This window comes from Bacillus rossius, chromosome 3, assembly GCF_032445375.1.
Source record: "Bacillus rossius redtenbacheri isolate Brsri chromosome 3, Brsri_v3, whole genome shotgun sequence".
In the NCBI taxonomy this organism is placed as follows: domain Eukaryota; kingdom Metazoa; phylum Arthropoda; class Insecta; order Phasmatodea; family Bacillidae; genus Bacillus; species Bacillus rossius.
Window position 1 is genome coordinate 34,464,663 of NC_086332.1, and position 25,129 is coordinate 34,489,791.

Below are 25,129 nucleotides of genomic sequence, written 5' to 3' on the forward strand. Positions count from 1 at the left end.
AAATCTCAAAACGCAGCAAAATGACCTCAAAATGGCGGCGCTTCCCCCTACACCGCGCGTGATGCGTCACAGTCCTCACTTAGCGTAACGAATTCTTTGATCCTTTAGCTATCCAGTGGTGTAATTAAATTTTGGATGGAGATGATAGATATGTAGCTGCAACACCAAACTATATATCCCCCGATTTTATCATTCGCTTTTTGAATTGCCTCCCACTATGGAAGCAATTTTAAAGACGTGTTCACGTCAAAAATAGTTTTGCAGCATTGGTGCGTGGTGCTCAGAATAATAATGTAGGCCTATGTGCTCACCTCGCCCAGCATTCGTGGTAGGTAAGCACGCGGGTGTTTCGAGGCCTCGTTGATCGCCAATCCCGGGAAGGGGTCGAAGTTCCAAACAGGAAATCTGTGCATGTGGGAAACGTGGCGGATGTTGCCGAGATTCGTTGTGTTTTTTTACACACTCGTTTCCCCCAACCAGTGCGCTTCGTCACTGCTCCCTCTCGCAGTTCCACCTCTCATAGTGCCTGACCCAGTTAATTAATTCTTCCGGGGCTTATTCTTGGCAAAGTCAACCCGAACATGCATGCGACCTTAGGCGTGTAAAGGCTTCCTTGACATGCCAGACGCGTACATGAATGAATTGATTGGTAAAGCCTGTGTCACACTATGGAAGATTTCGTACAAACTCCGCTAGGAGCTTCCAGCGAAACTGTTAGCCAAGCCTCCATGGCAGCAGGTGTGGATGTTCCTATTAAAGAAACTATTACACGTAGAATTGACTGGTGTAGGCCTAGCTTGTGCGAATGGTTTTTGTTATGAAAGTTAATACTTTTTGTATTGTATGAACATGAATGTTTCTCATTATTGTCGCATATAACTGTAACTGCTTCAACAGATTACATGTTCACTGCGTTTCAAAACAGTAATTAAGAATACCTTCAAATAAATTAGCATTTTTAACACTAGGAGCACAACACCAGTTCATTCTGATTGGATAAAATTTCCACTTTCTGCTAAAACTTTCAGAGAACTTTTAACACGACCGATAACAATTTTTTTTTTTATGAAAACGGCCATTTCTATGCTAATTCTTCCACATACCTGCTGCCATGGAAGACCTTCCAAGGAAACTTTCATCGTGTGACAAGGGCTTAAGAGATATGAACGGAAATACGCCATAATTGTTTCAACAGTTTTTATACCGTAACCAACATTTTAAACTAAATTATATTGAAATTTACCTTCGGTAAGGCTGAGATCACATATTAGAATATTTGAATATATATATAGTCTATTGGCAGTATTATTGCAGTAGTAGTAATTCTCAAAAATAAATTCAATACTTACCGTTAATTAATCCACAAGAAAAAAACTAATTGGGGTATCCAGTCACTATTACTTCAAGTATTCCACTAAATTTAATAACTGCTATACTTTAAAGAAGCCTTATTTAGAAAATGAAGGATTTTTTTGTCATTACCTACTTTTACTTAATGGCTATTCAAAACATTCAACTCGATCCCTACCTTTCATTTATTGTTCTGTCAGAATATTTGCAACAATTATTCACTTAGTGTAATATAATGGCCGTAAAATGTCGTGTAAGTGATGATAATTAGTGTTATATCGTGGATGTAAAAACGTCGCGTAATATTCGTAATTATTATCACTTCAGCTACTTTTAGGCCATTATACTACACTAAGGGAACATATGTTAAACATACTAGGGTTGTTTTTTTAAATAAGGTTCGTTTAGTCATTAAAAAAGTTAAACCCGTGAAAAAAAAGTTTTTATTGACAGTTCTAGCTTAATACATATCTACTTCATTTTCCCACATAATCGACATTCAGTTCTAATCACTTTTCGTAACTCTGCACCTGTTTATTTAACACCTCTGCATAGAAGTTCGCTCCCTGGGAATCAAACCAGTTGACAACGGTAATCTTCAAACCATCTTCAAATACAGTCCAGCGAACAGCAAGCTGCAGCCATAGCAGCCAGTCTCTCGGATCACCGAAGCGAGCAGGCGAGTCACGCGCCAGGAAGAGCGACTACCCGCAGTGCAGACGAGTGAAGCCGGATGCCCGCACACAGGGGCATTACACAGGGGTAGGTGAAGATCCTTTTGCACACAAAATTCGAAATACAACGGGCGTGCTCTCCTTGTCACCTGGGGTTGCCGGCGAGCAGCCATGCCTGCCAGGCGTGTGACTCGCGAAGTTGCCATCGGCTTGATCACCGCCGGGTTTGGGATGCTACGATAAATGCCCCTGTTTGCTGGCTTCACGCTTCCCTCGTCTGCACTGCGAGTAGCCGCGCTTCCTGGCTTCTTTGATTCCCAGGAGGCGAACTTCTTTGCAGAAGGGTTAAATAAACTGGTGCTTCAGCGTTACGAAAAGGGCTTAGAACTGAATAGTGATTATGTAAAAAAATGAAGTAGATATGTTTTAAACTAAACTGCCAATATCAGCTTTTTCTCATGAATTTATTTTCCTTAATGACCAAACTGTCCTTATTAACCCCCCCCCCCCCTCCCTTACTCGTATTTTGACAACAAATGCGAGGGAGGTATCGAATAACAATTTTAAGAAAAAAGCATTTAAATATAAATATGTACCTAAAATGGATAAAAAAATAAAGATGGCGTGTGTTATGTGACTAATGTTACCGCCGGGAGTACATTATCATCGGTAAAAACTTGAAACTAACCACATTATAATATTCCAATACATTATCACATTCCAAACACATAATCACATGCCAACTTTTGAATCCGTCATTAGACCATTGCATGCCAAAACAACATGGCTTCCATGCATGAATAATAATTATTACACTCACAACAGTGTATGAACCCCAGGCTATAGATGACGAGGGGCGAAGCGACATCCATCTGCGACGGGCGACGTGTCGCGGGAGGGGCCGTGTCATAGACTGCTACATTGGAAACTGAAACCATGTTTTTCGCATGTAACGTTATCTGTTGGGTGGGCCCATAACTACTAGCAAGTAAAATCGGACCGGAGGTGCCAGTCGAAGGTGTTAGGTTTACTAATTGACGACTAATTGCCTAGTAACAGAGATTTAGGGCGCGGTTACACGGAAGTCTGAACTACTTCAGGTGAACATGTTCAGCTGTTGAGTGCGGTTACACACAGTCTGAACAGGTTTCGTTCGAGGCCATTTCCCATTTAACTTAAACAGGTCAGATCGACATATCTTCTACATTAGCCTCTGATTGGCTGTTTAGAATATAAACAGTCCTTTGCAGAAATTTAAGATGGAAAGTGTTCCTGGCACAAGTTCGAGTAATATTTTACCGAATGCAATAAAAAAAAATCAACAGGTAATTATATATATATATATATTTTAATTGATCCTGACCTTAATTTTCTTAAAACTGAGATAGGTACTCTCGCTCAAAAAATAATAAAAAATAAGTTTAAGAAATTTTACTGTGCATGTTGTTTGAATTCCCCATGTGGAAAATAAATATTGAGCAATATGAAAACACATTCCATTTCTGCTGATAATACTGTATAAACAAGTGCGAAAATCCCGCGTTTTCTGGATACAAAATAGAGAAGATCAACAACAGTCATTCGTTGACAGTAGACAATCGGTTTTAGAGTTGAACACACTTTTCAACAACTACCGTGTAACCGTACACTTTCGCGTTTGTAAACGTGTTTACGTAAACATGTTCACTTGAAGTAGTTCAGGGTCCCGTGCAACCGCGCCCTTAAACTGTGCGAGAAACAATGTTTGTTTTTGTAACAGAACAGCTTGTTCTGTATAAATCGGTAGGAGGTTGCAAAATGTGTGGTATGACTTACCACAAAGGGATCGTCCATTAATCACGTGAGGCTCGAAAAGGGGGGGGGGGGGTGTCGGGAAAATTCACGAAATATCACAAGGGGGGAGGGGGGGTGTAGAGAGATATCACGTGTATTTATTTTTTCGCGCGATTTCTACTAAACCGAAAAGGGACGCGTGACCTTGACTCGCCGTAGCCAGGCAACAATAACCCCGCCCGCCGCAACATGAACCACCCGGCTCGGCTTGCCAGTCACCAGTAAGACTGTGATTTTGGCGCCGAATACATGCGTATATCACATATAAGCCTTTCCTTTATTATTTTTATGCCAGTGAGAATAAACCTACAACCTTAATGTGTGTCTGGATATTTTTATCACTGTGCTTAATTTTCCAGAATTAAATTAGATTATACCTATATTTAAAGATAATATTCTGAAATTTTTAAAAATATTTTGTACCAAAAAAATACACGTGATTTATTGAGGGGGGGGGGGGGTAGTCTGAAACCTCACCACAAATCACTAGGGGGGAGGGGGGGTTAAAAATTTGCTAAAAAAACATCACGTGATTAATGGACGACCCCAAAGTAACGTGACTGCCGAAATAAAGTGAATTTATTTTTCGCCGGTTTGTTTGCCTGCTGATAGCTGTGTCGGTGATGCGGACCCGCAACCACTCGAAAAGCGCGCGCGCGTGTCGCAGGTGTGTCGGCCGTGGCGTCGCTGGCCTCGCTGGCGTGGGCCGTGGCCGCCTACACGCGCGCCATGCGCCGCGCGCGCGCAGAGAAGCTCGCCGTCACGTGGCCCGGGCTGCTGCTGCAGGCCTCCTGGCGCGCCGGCATGCTGGCCGCCCGCGTGGCGGCCCTCGTGCTCTTCGCCGTCGGCTTCCGCGCCTGGGTCTTCCTGCTCGTGGGTAAGCCCGCCTCTCTTAGCCACCCTCCACTCATTAGAGCCGATTCCCTGAACAGTTTCGCCGATGATGATGTTCCAACCAGGGGCACAACAACTAAATTTCCAAAGGGGGGGCAATATACCTTTTTATAAAGAATCATCGATCCCCCTATTGAAGCGGGGGGTCAGGGGGCCCTCCCCCGGGAAAATTTGTATTTGAAGGTGGAAATTGGTACTATTTAAGCAGTTTTATTATCTAAAAATTGATTACACACCACTTTCTTTGCCCCCGTTTGCCCCCACTTCAAGGTTTCAGAGGGGGGGTGGCAAATTACCTTTGCCCCCCCCCTCCCTGTTGTTGTGCCCCTGGTTCCAACAGATGCCTCCCGAAACTTGTACTTTGCAAGTCAAGACTGCACCACGCGCAGTGGCGTAGCCAGGATTTGTGTATGAAGGGTGTGTTAAGAAGCATGCCCCCCCCCCCCCCCCCCCCCCCCGTATTAAAGCGGTGAGTCCGGGGGTCCTCCCCCGGGAAAATTTGGATTTTAAGGTGTAAAATAGTGCTATTTTAGCAGTTTCCGGTACTTAAATTTAAATATTGTAATGGTAAATTTTTTTTATTAATTTTAATATGAAATTTGTTTGAGTGATGAATAAGAAATTAATTAAAGATTTGTGCTAAGGGGGGGGGGGGGTTGAACCCCTAACCCCCCCCTGGTTACACCCCTGACCACGCGCAGGTTTTAAGTACCTATCTAAGGAGTTGCATAGTTTCATTTAACATTCATAAAAAACAAAATCTACTCGGGAGTATAAGCTAAGATGCCTGCCCTACACGTGGCATTAGAAGCAAAACAGTTTGAAAAATTTCCATGGCTATAGTATTAGTAGCGGACACAAGGAGGATGTATAAGGGAGGTTTACTCCCTCTTCCCCCTTTGATGAAGGCAGAGTATATTATTTTGGGCGATGCAGTGAAAACCCCCTTTTGTTGACATAAGTATTTTTAATGAAAAGTTTTTTTTTTTTAAATCACCTCCCAAAATAAATTCCTTTATCCACCACTTACTATATGATCCAGTAACCTTATACATCAGACCTTGCATCATATCTGGTAGTTATGATTGTTAGCTGAGTTGTTTATGGTGTTGGCCAAATGAATAATCCAAGTTTTCGACCTCAAGCACCAAACGAAACATTGTAAGAATATTTAAAAAAAAGTTCAAATACCACTAAATTTTCTACTTTTTTTTATTTTCTGTTTTTGTGATTTTAACCCTGAAGGACACGTTTTTAGTAATAACTATATAACTTTCAAAAGAAGACTAAATTTACTACAATTTAAGCCTAGAACCATCTCTGTAGACCCAATAGTTTCCTCAATACAGCTTTTAATTTTTTATTCATTTTTTGAACTTGGATATTTTTAGCAATATTTTGTTGTTCTGTGGCAATTTGAACTCTTATAGGGCTATTTTCTTCAGGAAAAATCCCCCCCCCCCCTCCCCTCCGTATTCCAATGGATGCTGAAGAGGTTTGACGGGGTCTACAGATGAACCACCCCCTACATTTTTAATATCTCATTACTAGCCCTGATCTTTGTGTTACTTTATCAAATCCTTGTCTGAACATTTTATGACTATAAATCCCTTTCCTTTCTACAACGTCAAAAATTCTGAAAATAATATATATCAGGTAATATTGTTTTGCTCATTTTACTCTTTATGTAGATAAGTAATGATAGAAAAAGGTAATTATGAATGATTATTTTAATTTCAATTTCAAAAAAAAAGTTTTCAAAATTAAAATACACTTTGTTGTAATTCGGTCAGGACCAGATTTACAAAAACCTATCTGTCCCAAATCGTAACAGCACAATATGTTTCAATTTATTGTATTCAGTATAGTAACAGATCAACAGTATTGTTACTTAAGTGGGAGGCAAGGGCGCGACGCGTGCCAGGTACCTGAGCGGCCTGGCGAGCCCGCATGGCCACTGATGTCACGCGCGCTTACCTTCGGGGATTAGAGCGGCCTACCCTCGCCACCCCCTGCCCTCCTTTCTTAGCGGCCTTACTGAGGCCACCACGTGGCGTGGCGTAAATAAGTGCTGCTGTTCTGGATGCTTCGAGCACCGGGTCGTTCCAGGATGATGCGACACATCACAACCACTCCAGCGACGCCTGGCCTCCGTAGGAGTTCCAACAGGCGAGTTGAGTAAAGTGCGAGTTCGGAAAGGAGGATGAGAGACCCACCTTTGCGAGCGGCGCAGAGGCAGAGCAACTGGACCGTGCGTGTGTGACAGAGTGGTGTGAGACTGTGTGTGCCACTGTTGAGTCTACTCCAATGAGGAGTGTGAACTGTCAACTTGACAATACTTAGGGATTTGTGAAGATGTTAAGTGTGGTGATTTAATTAGTAAAGTAAATATTAGTATAAATTTAATTGGGTTAACCTTACAAACCCTTTTTTCTCATTCGTAACAGTATTAAAAAGTAAAATATATATCAAAACTTATTATAATTTCTAAACCTAATAATTTATTAGAAAAAAAATTGTGGTTGAAAATCAAAGAAAATCAAAAGATATATGGTGTTTATAAAAAATCAATTTGAAAAAATAAAATAATTAGAAAAAAATAAATAGGTAAATGAAATAATTATCTATATGTTTTAATTTATGAAATTGAAAGTACTTTTTTAACTCTTGGAAAGGCTCAGTTGATAGTCGGTTTCTCCACTAGAAAGACCTGCAGAAGGGTCTTCGATGTCTTCTGTGGTGTTTATAAAAAATAAATTTGAAAAAATAAAATAATTAGAAAAAAATAAATAGGTAAATGAAATAATTATCTATATGTTTTAATTTATGAAATTGAAAGTACTTTTTTAACTCTTGGAAAGGCTCAGTTGATAGTCGGTTTCTCCACTAGAAAGACCTGCAGAAGGGTCTTCGATGTCTTCTGTGAGATCTGTTCACAATACATCATCCAGCATCTTGATATCTTGGGTGTGGGAATCCACCTCAAGTGTAATGTCTGGCATGTTGTCATCGAAAACTAGTCCATCAGGGTTAAAATCACCAAAAAATGAAAAAAAAATTTGACAATTTTGTGGTATTTGAACCATTTTTGAATTTTTGACAACGTTGCGTTAAAAATCAGAACTACCGGATCTGATGCAAGGTCACCTCTCCGTTTAGGCGACAAGGTTACTGGACTAATAGTACAGAAAAATATGATTCAATGTGAATACACTCCTGATAGCCAGGATTATCAATTTGAACACATTTTTAAAGTGCTTAGTTTAATTTATGGAATTTTAAGCAGTTGCAATAAAAATGCTATTTTTTCATAACAAAAAGGACAAAATTAGGTACCTCTTAGTTTGTAGGTTGCTGTTAACATTAGTTACTTGTTTTTACTACTCTTTTTCAACTAAATTTTAGAGGGGATGGGGATAATTAACTTCATTTATAAATTTTTTGTTGCAAGATTTTTACCAGTTTGGGTTACAATGTACAAGTATTTGTAGTTTTTCCATGTAATGTTTGTTGTGGACTGTGAGAGTGGAGATGTCTGCTGTTTCCAGGCGTGCACTGGCTGGGGATGACCACATGGGTGTTGTTGCAAAAGACAGATTTCTGCGAGACGCCCGCGGAGGAACGTGTCTACAACTGTGTGGTCGGGGTCATATACTGCTTCTGCTTCTTCAATCTGCAGGAGGGGCGGTCTCGCCGGCGCATCTTTGCTTTCTACACCATCATCATTGCGCAAAACATAGGCTGCCTCTGCTTGTACGTCACAGTGCTGGGGCACGCACGGCCGGATGTCTTTAAGTTTGCCACTTCCACAGTAGTTGGTGGTACTCTCATAGGTAAATTACTGTTTGGCAAGTTCAGCACAGCTTTTTGTGTAACACTAGCAAAGAATGTTTGTAAAAAACAGAACAAGGTTAGAATAGTGATATTTGTTTTTCACTAGCCCTTTGATGCAGAAACAACTCTTTGAGACTAACAAAGTTTGTCAAACATTGTACTTTGATGAGTATTGTGGTAATGAGGTGAACACTTTCCAGGTTGGAAAAGTAATGTATGCATCAGTTCACCAGATGTCAGAAGATTTTTATTTTTATTTTGAAATGTCTTGAAGGTAGGCAATACTGCTTGAGTTTATATCATCAGAAAAACACATGCACTGTATAGTAGCGCATATTGCCACAAGGATATGCTGGCTGTTTGAAATGTTAGTTACATGATGTATCGCACAATCTACCAGTGTTCTGATATCATGTTTCAACCTTTGAGCAAGTACGATCACAATTAACAAGAACATACAGTGCAGTCGCCTGTCTAGTGATTAAAACTTTGTACTATTATAAAAAAAAATTGTTGTGTTCTCTATTTATTGAACAAAATATGGCAACCTTTATAAAGTTATGTAAAACAAATGGTTGCTCTTCTCACAGCATTCACTGTAGAAGATTTTGCTGAAATATTTTTACTAAAAAGTGCAAACATTTGAAAATGTTGGAAATGCCAGTAACCCCTATTTTAAAGCTTAATAATTAAATTGGTCTGCTACAAACGTATGTAGCTAGTTTCCAAAGTATAAAGCTGTAGTGCCTAAACATTCACATGATGCTCTCACTTGGAGCAAGGTCAGAAAGAATGTAATGAAAGAGGGCTAGTGTAGTGAAGTCGCTCCCTTACCACAGGGACCGAGCTATCAGTCTCGACTGTGTGCAAGGGTGTACGAGGTTGGAGTGGCTGACTGTAGACAAGAAGGAAATACATGCCACAAGTACAGAGAAAACTCTCTTGTCAGTTACTGAGAACCTCTCCCCAGTGATCACACTTATAGATGTGGGAGTAATTGATTAATGCCCAAACTATGGTTACTATTGTGCTTTAGTATTACTCTGTAGTGATAATCATTAACACATAATGTGGAACAGAAGTTTTGTGAGCTGGCTCTTATTTTCTGTGGCCACTTGTTGCTTGGAACAGCGGTATATGGGCGATTCATAATCCCCGTTACACATAATTTATTAAAAAAAAAAATCTATTATTGTAATGATGCTGCTACATGTATCCTATAATTTATGTTAACGTGAATATTTTGATGATAAGCTGTGATAGTGGCAGGTGCAAACAATTACAAGGTAAGTGGTGTTAAATACTGGAAATGTATCGTGTTTATCACATAAAAACAGCCCCACAAGTGTTCATTTCACTGATTAATTGATTTATTACATAGAACAATTTTTTTAAGAATTTAAAAATGGAAGTGTTACAATGGTTGAGCCAAACACTGTCATCTGTCACTTACTTATGACAAAAACTATGCAACAGCACTACTATTGTGAGGGCTGATCGCGCATTGCCGGTGATTTCGAGATGTTAACTATGGGCGCCACCACGTGGAAGGGCACGTGGACCCGGCGGAGTCTCTCGCTCAGGGCGTGACGTAGCCCAAGTGGGGACGAGTTACCAGCCCTTTCTATCCTAGCTACCCAGACCTGGCCCGCTCTAGGCGTCGGGCACGCCACACTCCTAGACTCACTCACCACGTGATTAAATAAATACTCACTTTATATTTATTTTCCAGATTTAATTTCACTAACACGTCTCTCTACACGCCCGTTACACGTTACACATTACACGGTTAAAAAGCCTGAGGCACGAATCGGTTTAGGTGAAGGCATGGTCCGCACACGTGGCCATGCTGCAAAGTTTACTTATTACACGGTGATGAAAGAAACTCGACTGAGACAATTAATTAATTAAACAGTCCGCTGACCGAGAGCTGCCCCGAGGATGACGAACGAAAGCGATTTAAAAAGAATTAACGATACAGAAATTACTTGGTCAGAGATGAACAAAGGTTGAGGTCCCCGGGGTGCTGGCGCGTCTGCTCTCGGTCAGTGATGAAGATGGACTGGGCTGAGCTCATCGCTCGCAGGTGGCAACATGGCGCCCTTCGCGCCAACACAATTACCGTTACTGTATTCTACGACTCCGTGCCCCGGCGAAAGTTGAGTAAATTACAGATAAACGTTAAAAATATATAAAAATTACTGACAATGGAAAGTTTGTTACTATTTACTTATTTAATGATAATTCATATAAAAGCATTCCTATCCTCGTCCAAGTCCGTGCCTGTTCGGGTCCGCCCGGGCAACGTCTATAGTTATTTAAGGTAACCTATTTAAATTACAGAAAACACAAGTAAATTGCACAACACTGGGGCAAAGACGAATGAAAACAAAAAGGGTTTACAAATAATATTAAAACGTAGCAAATTAGGGGTGCGGCGCACTGCAGCTAAGCGCCCTCTTGCCGGGCTAGACACACACGCACACACGCACGCACGAGCGGGAGGTTTGAACTGAAACGGTGGTTGGGCGGTGTCATATCGGGCTCAAAGGGGCCGCAGGCCCGGACGACGTCAATTGCCCCCTCCGAAAGTAGGCCGATATGACAGCGCCGTTTGACAGATGGTTGGGGGGCGTTGCCTGTACTGTTTACGTCGCGCACTCCCACGTGGCAATGTTGATGTTTACATTTGTGCGGACAGGTGGCAATGTTGACATGGCGGGCGGACAAGCAATGTTTACACGATGGAAGGGCGAGCAATGTTTACAAAATGACAGTTGAGCAATGTTTACACTATGGGGGACGATACACACGGACAGAATGGGCGCTGGCTGACTAACCTTGTGGGTGGTGACCCACCAGTTGTCCCGAGCCCCAAATCTGCGTCAGCTGCGGCTGCGGCGGCTGCTGCGTGTGATAGCGTGGCGGTGGCCAGGGCGCCGGCCGGCAGGGGCGGCGGCGGCCAAGGTCAGGCGGCTCGTGGCAGGCGGGCAGCAAGCGCGGGCGGCGCTCGGCACGGCCCGGCTCAGCCTCGCCGACAGGCGGGCGCTTCGCGGCCCGTCGTGACAGACGGGTGACAGGTGTCGAAGTCCGGGTGGTGGTCACGTTCGGTGGTGGGACGGTCGGGCGTCCCGGCGTCGTGGCGTCGACCTGCATCGCGACAGGCGGATGTAGGGAGCTCAGGCGACTCTTCACGGTGCGGCGTCCCAATGTTGCCAACTTGCGACATTTTTGTGGCGTCTCGGGCGGCAGGGCACTTGACCGGTGTTCCGGTACTGCGGCATTCGGCGTCGGAATCGGGCGTCGTGGCGTCTCGGTCGTTCCTGGCGTCGCGTCAGGTGGGCCTGTAGGCGGCGTCCGCGTCGGCGTCGCGCGCGTCCTTCTCTTTCGGTCCGGTTCATCCGTCTGTGCCTCGAAACCAGGCGGGCACAGAGGAGCAAATCCAGGCGGCGGGGCGGCGCTCAGGCGTCTCGGCGTCATGGCCCTGGACATTGTGTCGCAAAGCGTCCTGTTTGCGACTGCGCACTCTGGTAGCGGTGACGACGGCCGGATGACGTCGAAGTCAGGTGGTGGCGACAAGGTGACACGAAGCGTCGGCGTCGAATCTGGTGGCGTCCGTGGCGAGTCGTGTGGCGGAGACGATGCGGGTTTCGCCGGAAATGACCTTGGTGGCGTCGGGACGGCGGTTCGGTGCGGTGGCGAGGTCATTCCGGCGTCGGGAGGTGTCTCCGACACGAGGCGGGTGCTGGACGGCGTGGCAGACTGCGGTGGGACGGTCGTTGTCGGGCGTCGCTCGGTTGGCTTCGGCGAGTCAAGCGTCATCATAGTCGGGATGAGTGGCGTCAGGTCGGCGAAACGAGGTCTTGCTGGCGATGATGCGTTTGGACCAGCGTCGGGAGACGTCAGGTCGACGAGAGGTGCCGAGGTTGGCGGCTCCAGGACAGGAGGTGGCGGAAGCGGAATTGTCGGCGTCGGGACGGCGAGCGTCGGCGTCGGGATAAGTGGCGTCGGGTCGACGAAACGCAGTGTGGCAGGCGGCGGCGGGATCGGACTTGTGTCGGGAGACGTCAAGTCGATGAGCGTCGGCACGGCGGGCGTCGGCGTCGTGACGACTGGCGTCTTTGTCAGGGCGGTAGGCGTCGGTAGCGTAACACGTGACGGTGCGGGTGGCGTCAGGACGTACCTTCGTGGTGCTGGTGTCGGCGTCGTGCGTGAGGAGTCGGCTTGGTGCTGCGGTGACGTTCCGGCAACGGGCGGCGTCCCTGGCACGTGCTGTGTCGGCGTTTTCGGCGTGGTTGGCGTCGGCGTGAGTGGCGTCTTTTCCGGCGTGGTTGGCGTCGGCGTGAGTGGCGTCTTTTTCGGCGTGGTTGGCGTCGGCGTGAGCGGCGTCTTTTTCGGTGTGGTTGGCGTCGTCGGCGTGAGCGGCGTTGGCGTCGACGTGAGCGGCGTCTTTTTCGGCGTCTCTGCCTCGTACTGCGCCTGGGTGGCTAGGTCGGCAGTGCATCGTGCGCACGTGAAGGTAAAAAACTTGCGCAGTATGGTCCATTCACGCTCGCCGATACAGCCACGATGCCACAGGCCGGCACATTCCTGGCAGCGGTAGCCCTCGCTACTACCTCCGGGACACGACCTCGCTCCACACTTCGTCACGCCGTGTATGCGGTACTCCGTACAGTAGCCACACTCATATCCGGCGGCGGTCCTGCCATACAAGTCCCAACTCGGGCAGGGAAAGTAACACCCGATACACTCGTCCGGATACGGATACATGTCTACGCACGTGGTACTCTACACGCGAACAGTCCTCACGAACACATCAGCACTGTGTTACTTACTGCGCTCGGAGTCCGTTGTTTGTGCGCGGATTCCTGGAAGCGTGCGCTTGGCTGATCACGTGGCTGGCGCGCCAGAGTCCCGCTATGCGCTCCGCGCGAACAATAGTTCCAGCGCGAACTTTAGTTCCGCGCGCTCCGCGTAACAACCGCCTATCTCACACGCTCGTACAGGTCTGGTTTTCGCGGAAGATGTAACTCGCCCCACGTTCTTGGGCGCCATTTGAGGGCTGATCGCGCATTGCCGGTGATTTCGAGATGTTAACTATGGGCGCCACCACGTGGAAGGGCACGTGGACCCGGCGGAGTCTCTCGCTCAGGGCGTGACGTAGCCCAAGTGGGGACGAGTTACCAGCCCTTTCTATCCTAGCTACCCAGACCTGGCCCGCTCTAGGCGTCGGGCACGCCACACTCCTAGACTCACTCACCACGTGATTAAATAAATACTCACTTTATATTTATTTTCCAGATTTAATTTCACTAACACGTCTCTCTACACGCCCGTTACACGTTACACATTACACGGTTAAAAAGCCTGAGGCACGAATCGGTTTAGGTGAAGGCATGGTCCGCACACGTGGCCATGCTGCAAAGTTTACTTATTACACGGTGATGAAAGAAACTCGACTGAGACAATTAATTAATTAAACAGTCCGCTGACCGAGAGCTGCCCCGAGGATGACGAACGAAAGCGATTTAAAAAGAATTAACGATACAGAAATTACTTGGTCAGAGATGAACAAAGGTTGAGGTCCCCGGGGTGCTGGCGCGTCTGCTCTCGGTCAGTGATGAAGATGGACTGGGCTGAGCTCATCGCTCGCAGGTGGCAACATGGCGCCCTTCGCGCCAACACAATTACTGTTACTGTATTCTACGACTCCGTGCCCCGGCGAAAGTTGAGTAAATTACAGATAAACATTAAAAATATATAAAAATTACTGACAATGGAAAGTTTGTTACTATTTACTTATTTAATGATAATTCATATAAAAGCATTCCTATCCTCGTCCAAGTCCGTGCCTGTTCGGGTCCGCCCGGGCAACGTCTATAGTTATTTAAGGTAACCTATTTAAATTACAGAAAACACAAGTAAATTGCACAACACTGGGGCAAAGACGAATGAAAACAAAAAGGGTTTACAAATAATATTAAAACGTAGCAAATTAGGGGTGCGGCGCACTGCAGCTAAGCGCCCTCTTGCCGGGCTAGACACACACGCACACACGCACGCACGAGCGGGAGGTTTGAACTGAAACGGTGGTTGGGCGGTGTCATATCGGGCTCAAAGGGGCCGCAGGCCCGGACGACGTCAATTGTTATGTAAATTGATTGTGAACTGATTTATCTCCAGTTTCATTACATAACTCTTCTACAAATTTTTTCAACATCGTTGTTGTAGTTTTACCAATCCCATTTATCATCTTGTTTGATATGAGTTAGTACATTGTTTATCATTAAAACTTGGCGATGGCAATCTTGACTTAAAATTCTTTGAAATCCACCTTTCAAAGTTAGTCAAATTAATTTCCCTATAATACTATACTCCTGTACAGTAAAAGCAGACCTGTACAATTTATTGAACCATTATGTACTTGCTTTTACATTCTTGTTTTGCTTTTGTGGCTTATTAGCAACAAAACATTTGCTGTTGCTGATAAATTGGTTTAATCGAGCTAAAAAATTAATTTTCACCGTCTCAAATTATTTTGTCGGATGTATATCAACAACCACTTTTTTTTTTGTCGCAAACCTTTTTTTCAGAATAGAATGCTAGTTTCATTATTTGTGTTGACTAAATGACCTTGGCATTTAGCTTCCTGATCAGAGATTAAACTCCGTTCTTTACTGTGTATAGTTCTGTTCTTTTTCTATGCTTGAGCTAGGCTCCATTACCATTACATGTGGAAATAAATGAATGATGAGTGAATGAATGGATCTAAACTTCTTGTTGACATCGGGGTCATTAAAGTTGATGAAAGGTGATGAGATGCTAATGGGGCATTGATGGAATGAGTGGGTGAGGCATCCGGGAGTATCCCGAGAAAACCCACCAGTGCAAGGCAACATCTTCCATGTTACCCACTTAAGAAAATGTTTTTTTCGAACCCAGTGGGAATCAAACCTCGCCGGGAGGCCTCAACCACCGTGAGCCCTTTATGTACTTAACAGTGTGCATCTTTTGAAGAAGTGTATAGTACATTAAGGAACATAGTCATGCCTCACTGATACACGTTTTATTCCCATATGTCCCCTACTGTCCCGTTTACCACGCATACTCCTCAACTTTGCACTGACAGCTCGCAAGACCTCTGGTCCACACTATACATTCTTGAAATTTTACAGTTAAGTTGTTTAATTTTCCACTACTCTTTACAGGAATGTCCAGCATGCTCCTGTATTACCGCTTCTTCCACCCCACTGGACCCATAAAGCTCTGCGACTCTCGGGAACTGGGTTGCAGTGAAGAGCACGACTCAAAGTCACAGCTACATCCCGTGCAGTCAGCAACGCTTCGCTCTCTCAAGCACCTTTGGGTTATCGAAAGGAACAATGATTCAAGGTGATTATCATGTCCCTTGAAGCAGGCATGTGTTTGAACTATTTCCCTGAAAGTTATCTTATAAAGTAAGCAAACCGCACTTAGCATTCCAGTCCAGTGATCACACAATACATCTTTGTAGATGCCGCTGAGCCAAGAATATTAGCGTATGTCTACGTAGTGTTTTGTAGTGATAAAAATTTCAGGTACCTATGCTTAATATTTTAAATTCTTTTTGTTTATATTAATTTCTGAACCTGAAACAGTATTTTTTTGTTAAAGTATAAACATGCTAATTTACAATAGTTATAGCCAAAATAAGTGCATCACCAGTACATGATCAGTAAGTCAAGGAACCTGCAAAAGTCAAAAATTTGTGAACCATTGGCTTAAAAGTAAGGGCTGGTTAGGTGGCCACAAGTGATTTAAAGTGCAGTGTAAAATCTCTTCAAATATATCCACAAAATTCTCAGAGTGCGCAGTGACGTTGTCAGTCACAGAGGATTATCTCTCGCCACTGTGTCCGAGACAGCCAACCACCAGCTCATGTGACTTGTAAGAGATAAAACTGCATGCATATCGTTTACCTGAACTTCCTTCTTTTATTGACAGCTTTTTTTTCTCTTTAAGCTTTGCCATCCACACTTAGCCGACCAGTAACTTTCTGCAGACAAGACTGCAAAATTATTATTTATTTAAAAAAAATAATACATTGGTGATAAGTGTTTGATTGAAACATTAAGAATGTGCTTGCAGAAGATAAAATTCATACTGAGGAGAAGTTGTGAAAATTTATAGTATTTGTCCTGAATGTGAGATGTAAGCAAAATGCGGGTTATTCCAACGTTTGGTTTACTATGTAGTAACTTATCTCATTTATGGTGTTACTATATATTGTAATTGTCAATTTATAATGGAGTAAATAAATAAACACACATTCACATAAACAAGCACATAAAACTAATAAAGTAAAAGTTTGTAATTTTTAAACTCACACGAGCCTATAAATTTAAAAAAAAAAGTAGAACCTAATAAGACTACTAAGAATAATTTAAAATTTTTATTTTAAAATTGACTAATGCTATTTAATTTCTTGATGAGAAATTAATTGATAAAGAAATAAGAAATATTGGTATTATTACACCATGTAAAATCGTACCAAGCGTGATTCTATTTTTATTTTGTAACAGTGAAAATGCAACCTCGCAAAGCCCAATTGTAGATGTTCGAGTAAGTATTCTTTATTTTTTTATTTAGATGTCATGAGAAATTCAGTGAAATTATTTAACAAACTGCCAGTTGTGGACTTGCGCACCATCACTTGGGCACGTATTTAATTACAGTGCCTGTTACTCTTGAGTGAAGGATTTTGGATTTAAAACAAAATCAAGGTGATTTAATGTGTTTTTGCGTGCGTGCATGCGCGCACACACACACATGCATGCATGCACGCACGTACACAAACAATAAAAAAAATTTCATTAAAAATATTTGCATGATGTGAAATACTTAAATGTATAAACATTAAAATAATGTTATTTATATAAATATATATTAAAATAATTTAGTTAATATTTTCCAGATACATATAAATGTTAACACAGTTGGATTCAAAATACCAAACCAAAAAGTACCAGTTTATTAGATGAGACAGAGAAATATTTCTTTAAAATTATTTTTACTGTTCACTAACAAACATTTACGTAACTATCTACATTGCCGGGATCTGCAGGAACTGCGAGCTTGCTTCGGCGTAGTTCTCGAACATGTCATGGAGGACATGCTAGGCAGGACATGGGCAGAACTGGAATGTTGATATAGATGTCCTGCATGATACTAATGGCACACACATTGAATTTTGCTAGATGGCCACTAAAACTTTAGATATGTCTGAACATTATGCCACAAACTGTATGTTTCTATCCATCCCCATTTCTGACTAATATTCTATTAAATATAAAAAGATCATTTTGGAACATTCTGTATACAGTAAATCTAGTAAGTCAAGAATTTTCAGGTGTGTCAGTAAGGTGATAAGACTACCGAGCATTTTCTTGCTGTTTTCCAGGTGTTATAAAAACACTGATTTGGTTTTATACAGAAAGATCATTGATCTCGTTTAATCATCTAACGTACTTGTACAATTGATATAGCAGTGTATTGATTTTATTTTCTTATATTTAAAATGAATTCTGATAAAGTAACTTTTTTATATCACCCAGAGGCACATCAAAAACTTTGCCACTATTAAATTTGCAAGACTGCAATAGCATTCCTGTAGTCCGTTCACAGTATGATCGCATCATTTCAAAGCTTTGATTAACTACTAATTTCAGGCTGTCGTTGTGATGTATAAACACTGTCATTTGACCTCATGGCAACTAAGATTGGCATGATTTCCTTTTATGTAAGAAAATGGTTTAGGTTTACCCTAGCTGCAATCTACTGAAGGCTAGTGCATGTTTCTAATAATAACTTGGCTATGGCTTGAGACTAAATTTAGCGGATTTATTATCAAGTTTAACTCCAAACACTTGTATATTATTGCGATGTCCTCAATTGAGCCACAGTTGTTTTGACATGATCCAAAGTTGTCTAAACTTATATAAAAATTGTTACAAATATGGTTATTTTTCCATCACACCATATGGGCACATTAAATGGACAGTAAAAATTAGATGTAGCTACAAAAATGTGGTATGTGTGTTGTTCCAACAAGACTTTCTGAAATGGAATATATGTTAAGTAACAATTTGGCAGATGATGTGAAAATAATTGTACGAACTTTCACAATAGAACATAGCATAAAGAAGTTGCAATATATAATTTTCTAAAATCCTGATATGGTGATACGGAGGAGATAAACGCTGAGGGGTTCCCCCTGTTGGTTTACATGTTGCGTCTGGCGATGTAGTTGAGATTCCTGCCTCAGTTACTGCCTTAGCAGCACTCATCTGTATGTCTTCTCCTATGAATATTTATGCGAAGTAGTATGTAAAACTCCAAATTTGCCATTTCATCAATTAGTTTCTGAGTTCCAGACATTGCACCAGTATGTGATACGTATCAGATTCTGTACCATTTCATCTTTTGTGTAACATGCATGTGTGCTGCTTAAAGAGCAATATTCCATAACCCTGCACTCTTCATAAGTGAAAATTTGTTGCAATTAGCTCCAAAATGTTGAGCATTCCCAGATCTTTAGATAAATGATTTCTTTTTTGTATAGATGTGCCAAATTTCCTGAATATTTTATAAAATCAAATACTTTTTGTGTAAAAATTTGTCTTTAGTTTTTTTTTGGAGACATTACATTAGACTATTAGAGAGCCAGCTTCAATTATTTAAGTTTGCCATTGCTGTCAAAATTATAAAATAGAAAAATCCCATAAAAATTTTTTAACTGTGGCACAAGAGATGTTATAGTGCAATGTTTGCCTTATTAGTCATGCGGTGGGACTGTGCAGTTCCAGGTTGGACGACTTGGTGCAGCATCAAGAGGAGGATGCGTGCAGCTTGGACAAGAAGCTACTGCTGATGCATTGTTCTGCAGAAACGAGCCTGCCTTGTGCGGCCGCCGGCAACGAGGGCTCCAACAGCCCCAAGGAGAGGCCACGTCTGCCGCTGCCAGGAGAGGCCGCTCACACAAGCTCGGCTGACCAAGGTGGCAGGGAAACCCTCTCACCCCGGCGTCAGCGCTTGCCCCTTCCTGATGAAAGGATTCAGCCGTCTTCACTTTCTCCCCAGGGAAGTATGGAGAGCCCCAAGCTGAAACGGCAGCGAATGCCTCTCCCAGATGAAGTCACCGAGCCTTCGCTGCAGAACTTGTCAGGCAGTAGTAACCCTCCTGCTCAGCGCCAAAGACTTCCGCTTCCCAACGAAAATCCCCAAACTTCTTGCAAAACTGAGGAGCTCGGTAAAGATAAACTAGAAGTAACTGAAAATGAATCCATTTCTATCCAGAAATATAAAGTGAATAGTCCTCCTGTGGAAAACAGTGTAGTTATTAAGTCCAAATGTGAAAATAATAGAGCAAAAAACGTTTTAGACAAAAATTTACACAAGAAGAAAAAATGTCGAGGAATTTACTCTACAGAGGACATAGTGTCTCAGGTTGTGGTAAAAATAATTGACTCTGAAGAAACAGAGGATAAAAACAAAGTGCTTGTGACAGTGGGTTGTGAACGCTTCGAGCAAAAATGCAAGAGTTGCCCGAATGGAGAGGTACCATTACCAAGTCTTGGTGGCGAGATGCACGCCACGGAATCCGAGGGAACTCCAAGCGAAATCCTTTCTGTGCCAAGCGAGGTTCTTTCGGCTCATGACTACGAAAACCTCTGTGCCGTGAACATTGCTCGTGAAGCTTGGGGTCTCCGCTCGTGGCGGGGCTATGCGGACATAGAGACGTGGCTTCACGACGACAGCATAGTGCGCGACAGGCGACGCGACACCCTCACCAGCACCACATCATCAGAGAACTCTGCCCTCTCCTCGGGCTCCCCACCTCCCGTCCCCTCTCGGCGCCTGCGGCAGGAGGAGTATCTCGACACGTTGGTGTACGACCTGTCCGTGTGCATGGTCGACCCAGAGCCAGATCCCACTCCGGGCGTGTTTGTCGCGCGACCATACGTCGTCGACCAGCACGGAACCTTGTTCCCCCTTCAGACTCTGGATACGATAACAGAAGAGCTTGAGGAGTCCAGCTCTAGTGATTTGGGCGAAAGGCTAGGGCGTTGTCACGGCTCCGCCAGCACCCTGGTGGCCACAATAGACGAGATAAGGCTGGGAGACTTGTACAATTTGGCTGATGAGCAGTGGGAGACTAGTACACAGCCATCTACCTGCGAAGACCTCTATCCCCCGAGCCCTCTGCTTGCGAGTCATGTTCAACCCCATCTCTTGACTGAAGAAGTTTTATTCCTCTCAAAACTGAAGCCCCTCCCAGAAGCTAGTTCTACCAGCAGCAGCTCAGTCGCAAGTGACTCGCCTCAGAAAGTAGACGAGACGCATAAAAATATTTCACAGTTAGATGTCTTGAGATCATCACCAGTTCACGATGATGCAGTTTCAAAAGAAAGTCCTACAGTGCTGCAACAGAATCTTACCTGTTCACTTTCATGTGTTAATACACAAAAATCTAAATGCAATTCTGTAACTGGTTCAAACTCATCATCTTTAGCAGATAATAGTAATTCACCTACCAACCAAAATTCAAACACATCATTTCATCCTAATAGTTCTTTGCCTGCAGTAATGTCCAGCAAAACTAAACCAGTGCCAGATTACAGTCTTCCTCGGCAGGAGGTTTCCCCCCTACGATGCAGCGAGTCTTCTGTCGGTTCCAACTCTCCGGAGAACCCGAGGCAGGGTGGAAGGAGAAACAGGCCGCGACGCAAATTCTCCTTGATCAGAGAGAAGTTCGAAACCAAGCAGTGCGGCGACGAGAGCGACGCAGACTCCCTCAGGTTCCCGCCTCACCTGGATGCGTCCCCGTCGGACGCCCCCCTAACCGCCGTGTACTCGGAGCCCCTCCCAGACGACATGACCACCAAGATCCTGATGGAGAGCGAGCCGGTCGTCCGCTACAACAAGGACAGCGCTCTCCCGGTGCCCAGCAGGATCAAGCAGTGGAACACTCTGCTGAAGTCGCAGAACGCCACCAACCTCAGGCCCAGCCCGGAGCCTGCCCAGGTGATCCCCTTGTCGGGTGGTCCGGAGCAGGAGCCGGGCAAGACGTGGCCGGGGCTGGCCAGCCTGAGGGAGAGGCGGAGCATGTTCCTGAAGCAGGTGCTCTCCCCTCCCAAGTTCTCCAGCTGGAGTCGCAGGGGCTCTGTGTCGCCCACCAGCAAGGTGGTACCGGCTCTGTGATCTCAGCGGTGTTGTTCCGTTGTGTGTGGAACTGTGTTTCAGTATTCATGTGTGTGTTTAGCAAAAGCTTAGTCAGAGATGGAATTATTATAATTTTGTTACTAATAAAGTTTGTCTCATGATTAGATTGTGATACCAGAGTAAATGGTTTCCACTGTTGCCAGATTGATACTACTCAGCTTGTTCACTTTAAAAATTTATTTTTTATACCATTGTTTATTATAATAAGTTTTAATATATATTTTTAATTTTAGTAATTTTGGATTTTCTAAGACCATAAAATGGTGTCTACTGACAGTATTATAACAGTTGTAGTCATTCTGAAAGAAAAAAAAAGCTAAACAAAAATTATTATTTCACAGGCGAAACTATTTGTAGCAGCCGGTCACTACAATGCATTCCATTAAATCATGCACTATGCTCAAACAGTCAAATTTTTAATATTAAAAGATATAACTTTTGTGCTCTTCAGCATAATATGGCAAGAGAGCACACTGAAACAGAGACAGTGCTTATGTCAGAAATTGTGCTTTGGAAAGAGAGTAAATGCCCATTAAAATGACATTGCAATCTAAGGATGAGACATGCTATACCTGGTACCTAATACTATTATGAAGAAGAAATATAAAAAATTAGGAGTATTCAAACGTCACACTTTAGTGGCTTGATTCAAAGATTGGAACATCAATTAACACTGTAACTAGCAGCACCTCTGTTATTGAAACTTCACTTTGGTTATGTCCACCCTTTTTGTTTTTTTCAATATGAATCTTTTGTAACATACTCAGTATGAAGGTGTATTCATTATTTTTATCAAGTCCATCTTGTATTGAATTTGAGGTTACCTTAAAATAAGGTAGGGCTGAAATTTATACGTTGCATTATATATGTTTTAGCAGAAAATGAAACAAATTTACTTTCCTGCTTAGCATGGTTGCGATGGCTCTCAAAGTTAGGAGCCACTGTATGATAAGTCTTATATCTATCTCAAATGGCGGACACAATCACGAATACCTGCAAAAAATGTTTTCAAAAGCATTTAATGAATATGCATTAAGCAAAAATTTGTTAAGTACCAGTAAAAACCAAATTTGTAGGTTTATTATAAGTACATCAAATACCTTATACAACATATCCAAACAAAAAATCTGCCTTCCAGACCAACACTGTTGTTAAAATAATTAAATTTTGCTTTGTTATAATTGTAAAGGAAAATAATCAGAAATTGGGTATTTTTAATAAATAATATTTTTGGGACAATTTTCCACAATTTGCAAGCTACTCCTAATGCTAAATAGATAGTGAGGCTGTCACAAAAGTGTTGTGCATCTATAAATTGCAATTACTGTTGTCATTAAACACAGTACAAATGCAAAGTTTATGAGAACTTTTTCCTATACATCTTATTTTCTATAACTTCTATCTATTAACCATACAGATAAGAAACCATCTTTGCTTTGGCTAATACTCAATAATTTTGTTAGTGTTCCTAGTAGTTACTAGTCAGAGCCGAACATGCCAGTGACCGCTTCTTACACGGGGCTCGAAATATTATCCGTCTTGCATACTGACACATCAGTGAAAGTTTCAACGAATTTGTTCATGAATTTACTTTATGTTCGTGATGTATTTATAATGCAAACTTCTCTTGCAGATCAGGGCATTCGCATATCTGTAACCAAAACAATCATGAATTCCAGCTTAGGTCTTATCTTATGTTAGATATGGTGTTCTGTACAGAATAGTAGGTAGCACTGAAGAATTTAATGGACTCAATCGCTAAAAAAATGAGTGGATGGCCATTACAAGCATTGAAATGAGAAGGATAAAATTTTGTAGGACACTCAAATATTTCAAACATGTGCACTTATGTGCAGGTGTGCTATAATGCAAACATGCAATTGAATGCTGCTGTTTTCGTCTGTTTTTTTTTTTTTTTTTGGAAAGTAATTTGAAAGCTAAAATATAATAAATTTATGTTCAATAATGTACACAATGAATGTTCATGTAGGAGATTCACAATTGTAACAAACATGGTGATGAAATACTTGCAAAGAGTCTTGACAGCTCTCAGACACACTACTTCATTAGTTATTTCTCCTCCCCCTCATCGAACACCCCACTCCTAAGCATTTCACTTTTCATTTTTCGTTACACTCTGATCTCAATCCATCCAATCGGCTTAAAGTAGTTTCACTTCAATAAAATAGCTTGAATTTATTGATAGGAAATCAAAAGATAATTTTAAAAAATTTGCTGACTAATACAGCATTGATAGTACTACAATTAATATGATCATATATACAGGAATAGTGTTTGTGTTTAGTAATGTTTGAAGTGAAATACATTTATTGCAATAGTGAGTGAATGGGTCTCATGTCTCACATCAATAATTTGTATGATTCAATCAAAAGTGATATGTAGGTTACAACTTCTAATAGAGTAGGGTTATTTAAGTGCTTTACTTAATTTATTGGAAATTTTTAAAAAATATTTTTTTATTGAATACATTTTTTTTTTGCAGGAGCATACGGAGAATTTCATTTCGTAAGGGTGGAGATAGAACCACTTTGCTCGCTGTTTGCTTTAAATTTTTTTCCTTTTGTTTGTGAGAATGATAGTATTATATAGATTTAGGGGTGGGGGGGTGGTTATACACCCCTATTTTTTACTGACCCTGGTGCTGTAAAAAAATGTACATATTTTAAAAAGATTATTGTATATAGTTTTAAATTTTAGATTGTGAAGATAAGTGCAATTTTGAAATTATTACATATAGATCATTTATTTTATATTGTTCTTGTCTGTTATTTTAGTGCTGATGTGTTTTTGAACATTCTGTTTGTGCAAATGATTTTCTGCAGGTGTTATTTCTTAACCTTTGTTCATCAGGTACTGTTTTCTCTACCTTGCTCAATCTACTTGCACTTAAATATCACCAGGATAACTGATCCCAAGTAATAAAATGTGTACCATATACCATTGCAAGTTCATAATAGTATTTATGGCCATGAACATATTTCAGTAAATACTCTTAGAATGTTAATTATTGTAGAAATATTTTAACCCATGTTTTCATTTATAGAGCTTTTTTACTTCTATAACCTTGTGCTTGAAAATTGTGACATTTTATACTTTTATAGTTTTATATTAAAGATTTAAGAAATCAAATAAAAAAATATATAAACATTTTGAAATTTTTTTTGTTCTGTCACTGCCCTCAAACTTTCACAAAAAAATACTTAATATATATTTAAATTCTTATTTATTTTAAAATAAATTTTCAATGTTATAAATTAAAAAAA

General features: G+C 42.0%; 1 protein-coding gene across 1 annotated transcript; it reads left to right on the plus strand.

The window, feature by feature from the left end:
* The first annotated feature begins 1,596 nt into the window (after positions 1–1,596).
* Positions 1,597–24,942, plus strand: LOC134531266 (uncharacterized). Its single transcript, XM_063366958.1, has 5 exons — positions 1,597–1,603; positions 4,525–4,734; positions 8,300–8,584; positions 15,794–15,977; positions 19,424–24,942. Exons 1-5 carry the CDS (start codon positions 1,597–1,599, stop codon positions 21,822–21,824), a joined length of 3,087 nt encoding a protein of 1,028 aa, XP_063223028.1. The 3' UTR covers positions 21,825–24,942.
* Positions 24,943–25,129: the final 187 nt, after the last annotated feature.

Excerpts from the sequence above, each read along its gene's own strand:
- LOC134531266 (XM_063366958.1), top strand. Across the intron at positions 8,585-15,793 it reads AGTTGGTGGTACTCTCATAG|GAATGTCCAGCATGCTCCTG; the intron begins GTAAATTACTGT and ends TACTCTTTACAG. Across the intron at positions 15,978-19,423 it reads GAAAGGAACAATGATTCAAG|TTCCAGGTTGGACGACTTGG; the intron begins GTGATTATCATG and ends GGGACTGTGCAG.